General features: G+C 35.7%; 1 protein-coding gene across 1 annotated transcript; it reads right to left on the bottom strand.

Moving 5' to 3' along the window:
• Nucleotides 1-370: 370 nt before the first annotated feature.
• Nucleotides 371-1,886, bottom strand: LOC143624272 (uncharacterized). Its single transcript, XM_077094982.1, has 2 exons — nt 1,491-1,886; nt 371-1,382 (listed from the first exon to the last, which is right to left on the bottom strand). The coding sequence occupies exons 1-2, from the start codon at nt 1,629-1,631 to the stop codon at nt 1,032-1,034; spliced, it is 492 nt and encodes a 163-aa protein (XP_076951097.1). The 5' UTR covers nt 1,632-1,886; the 3' UTR covers nt 371-1,031.
• Between the last annotated feature and the right edge of the window lie 4,305 nt (nt 1,887-6,191).

Raw genomic sequence — 6,191 nt, 5'->3', positions numbered from 1 at the left:
ATTTTCAAGGCTGAGCCTACCGACACATCCCAAGTTAAGTGTGTTTTCTTTTATTTATCTCATATTATTAGTAGTTTGAAAAACCAATTTCCCGATAAATATCATCATCTCCCACTTTAACGCAGAAAACTATATTCAAGGGACATTTTTAAAGCATTTTTCAATTTTTTTTTCATAAACTCGATTTAAACTACGACTCAAATATCCTATCCCCACACTTAAATTTTGCATTGTCCTCAATGCAAGGATATGGACGACTTAAAACAAAAATAAAATAAAGTAAAGTCGGACTACAAAAAACTAAAGACTAAAAAATAAAAACTAAAGCAAAATAAAAAGTTAACAAGCTAGATAATGGAAAAGACTTAGCTGGTAATTTGCGCATGAAACATGATGCCAAAGTCTTCTTCCATGAATGCCTTCCAACTACGAACATGATCAGAAAATAGTAACTCCTTCTCTCACACAAGAACGTAAGCGGCAAAACAAAACAAACATGTCTATAAATGTATCTTATCATAATGATAGATATTAAGCATTCAAAATATTTTCACCAACCGACAAATATATAAAATAATCATGAAAAATCAGGAGCAAATAATAAATATAAAGTATACGGCTCCACTGCTACATCATCCCCACACTTGTCTTTTTCATTATATTCTTCCTTGGGATCGTTTCTCTAGCTCACTCAATCTTCAAACTAGCAAAACTTAAAAACGCAAAAAAACAAAGACGAACTACAAAAACTACGTTAGTGACTCGATTAAATATACAAACTCCGCGAAACCTCCCCACACTTGAACTTAATCAGGAGGTTTCTCCTTTATCTGGACCCTATCTAACCCGTTTAGTTCCACCCGAAATTTATCAAACATTAATATATCAATGATGGAACCACAAAATATTAAATTAGAATTAAAAGTCAGTAACGGGTCAGACCACCTATATTTAAACTTACCTGGCAAGAGCCGAATGCGTTGTAAGTATCGAGAAGACTGGTCGTGTTTGACATGCAAAGGTTTTTTCATTCATGTAGACCATCTTCTAAAGTATACGCAACTTCGGTTTTCAGGTAACCTATCATCCTCGGCCTTATCCCGTGGTTTTAATTCCCGAGAAGAATTCAAAACACAATCCACGGGTCGGCAATAGTGTTCTTCCTCTAACACCCCATCCTCATCTACACTATCCTCTACAAGTAGGGCCTCGAAAAACGCAACATCCGCATTAACGTCCAATGTACCCCCCTCGTCATACTCTGACAATCCGTCCAACTCCAGATCAAGGAATTCATCTTCCTCACTCAATTCATTCACAACCTTAACCATATCCTCAACACCAAACATTAGCTCGAATGAATCTCCCAATTCTATCTCTTCCTCAAACACAGGTTTCACCATAACTGATATCAGATATGCAGCCCACTCCTCCTCGTCACAATCATCATCGGAGTCACTACAAAACTCAGTACAATTAGCGACATATACCTGTGAAACCTGAGGTGGGATTTCATCAGCCACTAGTGTCTTCGTATCCGGAATGAGCTCCTCTTCTTCATCTACATATTCCATGATTGGCTCTTTCCCTTCTTCTGGAAACGTCGGGAACAACTCGCCTAACTGATTCATGTATCCCAAATAGTTTCTTTCCGCATCATACTTATAACCAGGTGTCGGTTGCTCCTCCAGCTGCACACTCTCCTCTTCGTTTATCTCATCATCAGAGTCACTCTAAAAATCAATAATAGCATGTGAAACCGGAGGTGGGACTTCAACATCTATTTTTGTCTCAGTTACTTGAATGATCTCCTCATCTGAGTGCTCAACATATTCCAAGGATCTCAACCTCTCCGTTTCATCTTCTTCATCCAGTCTCCTAGAAATTTCTTCTACTTGACGTTGGAGATCTATAATATTATCCTAGTGATTTTTGAAGATGGTATCATGCTCAACGAGCATCTTTTGGGTATTTGTAGCCATATATTGGACCAACATCATTTCTATCCTACCCATAGCAGCTACATCCTCATCAGAAAGGATTTTAGAAAATTGATCATAACACTGCTCCTGGTTTTGCTGAGGTTGCTGATATGAATTATCAAAATAATACGGAAAAGGTCCATGTGAAAAATTTTGCACCGGCTGCATAGAAGGGTTAGTACGATTATACGGACATGCACGAGTCATATGACAACCAACGCATCTATAACAAATAAAGCGAGAACCCTTGTATGGACAATCATAGCGTAAATAAGGATCACCACACGTATCACAATTAAGATTACTATTGTATGGACATTTAATGGTAGAGTAATGTCCATTACAAATTTCACACATAATTACAAGAATCTAAACAAACAAAAGACACGGACAACTAGAAACCTACGACTCAAAGAAAAATAAATAAATAAACACGTAATTATCTAATTAACTAAAACCCTAAAAACTCAAAAGCAAAAACAAAATAGCACGTATATAGCAAGTAAGTCCAATCAAAGCTAGCAACGCAATCGCCAAAAGTCCCCGGCAACGACGCCAAAAACTTGATGTGCTTAAAACAGTCAATTAAATATTAACTAAATTAACAAGTAATAAAAACTAGACTTAAGATTCAACTACACAAAACACCGGCAAGTGAACCGGTCAATTGTACTAAAGCTAAGTAAGTCCGGAATATCGAACCCACAAGACTCTATAAATTACGTTAATTAACTAATTAGACTCGACTTACGACACAACTATTTATTATTAATGTTTAAAGGGGGGTTTTTAAAGTAAGATTAAACTAAGAAAGCAAATAAACAAGTAAACGAGAAAACAAGCAATTAATCACGAGATCGAAACCAATCAGAGAAGGAATCTACCTTGGTAAGAATCCCATGCATCAAAAATCATCAAGCAATGGACAAATAACATGATTATGGAAACTGATTTCTAAACGTGTTCATCTAACAAACCCTAAGGACCTTTGGCTGAATCAAATGAAATCCCAAAGAACAATTATTAGATTATTAAGCAATCAGTTGAATTGATTTCCGCAAAGTCATCAATTAGGGTTAATTAATAGTATCTATAGCAAGCAATCTTACGAAACACTAAACCTTAGATAACTTGTTAAACAAACATGACATCATGAACATGGATCAACACAATAAGCAAGAGTATTGTCACTACTATCCTAGCATGCAATTGACCAAGACACATGAACAACTCCTTACCTCACAGCTATTGGAATTTAGCAAAACATTCAAAACCCTTACCAACTATCAACTAGCTTCTATGATCCAATGGGCCAATTCAATCACAATAATCAAAACACCAAGTAATGATTTAAACATAAACCCTAAATCTAAAGAACACAATCAAAAGATAAAAGATCTATGTGAAGCTATAATTAACAATCAATCAAGATAATAAACACTCATATGCATCATGAAAGAAAAATCAAGTCTTTTACTATTAAATTAACAAAACCACAATCAAAAAATTGTCCAAAGCAAGAATCAAGTCTCAAACATGTTCATCAAACCTAGGTAGACATGAAGTCTAGCCTAGAATCATTATTAAAAACAATCCTAAACAAGTCTTAAAAACATAGAAGAAAGACATCTAGAATAATGAACAAGGAACGAAAGTTAGAGCGATAAACCCTTAGCGATTGATCCTCAAACACCCGGAAGAAAGCTCTCGATCCTCATTGGTTCCTAGCTTCAAATCACCTTCAAAACCTTGGAAATGTTCTTGAAATCGGCTGCCAACAAGCTTAGGATCGGCTAGGGAATGAAGATGTTTATATAAGCGAGAATGAGCTTGGGCTTGCAACTTTTGGCTGAACAGAATTGTAACGATTCCGGCAAATTCAGGTATACCCTAGCCGGTATATACTATTTATGTGTTATTTAATAATGAATATATGAATTATAATGCGTTTATACGAGTATGTAAGATTCACTTTACGGATTATACAGTTAATCGTATTGGAAATACGATTAGCCGACTAACGGTTATTGAAGCCCGAACGATCGGGGATTTCATTATAGACGAAATATATAATAATTAGTGATGTTTACGAAGTATTAAAGCTTCGGGATAAGTGAATTAAAGCACAGAAAAAGGATCTTCGATTTAATGGTACGTCGGTACATTAAACGAAACCTTTAATACCAAACCGAGCAAGAGACAATCGATAAAGCCGAAAAAGATGCGTAATTATTAATAATATGATGTTTTAAGTTAATGAAAGTCATGGTTTAAGTTTTTAAAGTTTTTAAATTGGTTCTATATAAATTTCATTTTTAAGCCGAAAAACGACCGTTTTAACCTCGTTTCAAGCCGAATTAGACATTTAACCGAAAAATGAACTGAACCAGATTATCCAAAACATTATCCGGATTTCGAGAATCCAATTGTGTGGCTAGAAATGGAGAAGTGGGTCCCACCCCACCTCCCCATATGGACCGATCGGACTTAATGTCCTCATTCCATTATTATTTTCTTTTTTTCATCCAACTCAACTCAACAATCTTCATTCCTCTGAACCTATGAACTAAAACCCGAGACTCTAGCAAGAAAAACCGAGGTAAAGATCGTGTTATGTACGTGTTTATCTTTGTTTCTTGAGTTTTCTTGCAAGAAAAGGAGGTTTCCAAGTGAAAAAGGGTGAAAACCCAAGATGGAACCGATTCTTGCATGATCAAGTGATGTATACGGGTTATTCAAGGGATCTTGGTCCAAGAAAGGAGTTAAACGAACCAAAAACGAATTTTTACGGTTAAATCTTTGTTTTTATATCATAACCGAAACCATGAAAGAAATGGCTTGATTGTGGGTGTAACTTGCTTGGTGTGGTGTTATTGTGCTTGTAGGTGTTGTATCTAGTTGTTAGCAAAGGCTAGAAAGTGAGATTCTTGCGATTTGAAGCTAGAAACACAAGGTGGTTCGGTTTTTGTATGATTTATGTATTTTGGACAGATTGTGACTCGTTTAGAGATGGGTCATGAAATTTTACAGAGGTGTTAGATATATGAAAATATGAGTTCTATGAATTTTTGGTAAATTTTGGACAAAGGATGAATATTTGGTGAATTTAATGCTCGGTTTTGGCCAAAAATGGTGAAAAATAGTTAAATATCATGAAAAATTCTGGAAAATTTCAGATAGGCTTTTTATAACATGTGTAAGTCACACACAAAATTTGAGGTCAGTTGTAGAAGTCAAAGTAGGCTTTTCGGTTAAATGAGTTCTAGGGTTTCCTAGCTCGGTTTTAGTGAAAATGGCATTTAGAAAAAGATTTTGGTTCTGGAAAAATTACAGGGGACTATGGAGATGGCAGGGGTCATCCAGGAAAAATTTGAGATTTTTCTAAGATCGTTTGGTATTTACGACATATTTAGTGTTTAAATGGTGTTTAAAAATAGATAAATAAATTTTAAATATAAAAATTAATTCTGGAAATATTTTTATTAAATTCCCCACCGTCAAAAAGTGATTTGTGCAAAATTTTAAGATCCGGGATTAAACGGATAATTATTGGTGCAAAAACAAACTTTTAAAGCTTAAAACGCGTAAACCGGTAAAGTTCGCATGAGCGAGCTGACTGGTGTATAAAAACCATAAAAATGAACTATTTTCATATAAATGAGTTAAATAAGTAAAAATGAATCATCCGAAAATAATTCGGATGATTTGAGTAATTTTTACCCGATTTAACAGTTTCCGGTGCGCTAAAGACGGAAACGGGTCCCACGGCCAATCGGGGCGCCTAAACCGAGCTCTAATTTCACAACTTTAAATAAAATATCAGTCAACCACTATTTTCGGGTCGTGTGTGACCAAACCCATTTTTGGAAACGTAAAAACGGATAACCGTGCTAGGCACGGAAAAGGGGGAAAACAAAATAATAGTAATTTTGACTGTTAAACTCTAAACGAATCACAATCTGAGTCCTGAGAAGTGTTTCTGGGTTAACATTGCCCCCGGAACGGTTACAGTACTGGGTTAACGGTGTCCCCAGATGTACCGGTTAACACGGTTAAAGTTATGTTAATAGTGATTGTGTAGTAACGAAGTTAGGGATCGTATTACAGATCCGGACTAGTAGCTGGTGTACTGTGATACCTAACTGCCTACGATAAGGTGAGTTTCACGAGCCCCTTTTTCTGAATTGTTTTCAAATATTTTCCCGGGGC

Source organism: Bidens hawaiensis, unplaced genomic scaffold, assembly GCF_021521415.1.
Source record: "Bidens hawaiensis isolate Kalapana, Puna unplaced genomic scaffold, B.hawaiensis_p1.1 tig00003752_1, whole genome shotgun sequence".
NCBI classification, from domain to species: Eukaryota; Viridiplantae; Streptophyta; class Magnoliopsida; order Asterales; family Asteraceae; genus Bidens; species Bidens hawaiensis.
This window is presented reverse-complemented; position numbering and strand designations above follow the sequence as displayed.

Bases quoted from the DNA above. Each gene is read 5' to 3' on its own strand.
- LOC143624272 (XM_077094982.1), bottom strand. From the start codon at position 1,631: ATGAATCAGTTAGGCGAGTTGTTCCCGACGTTTCCAGAAGAAGGGAAA. The intron at 1,383-1,490 runs GTATATGTCGCT...CCTGTGTTTGAG, and splicing joins TCCCACCTCAGGTTTCACAG to GAAGAGATAGAATTGGGAGA.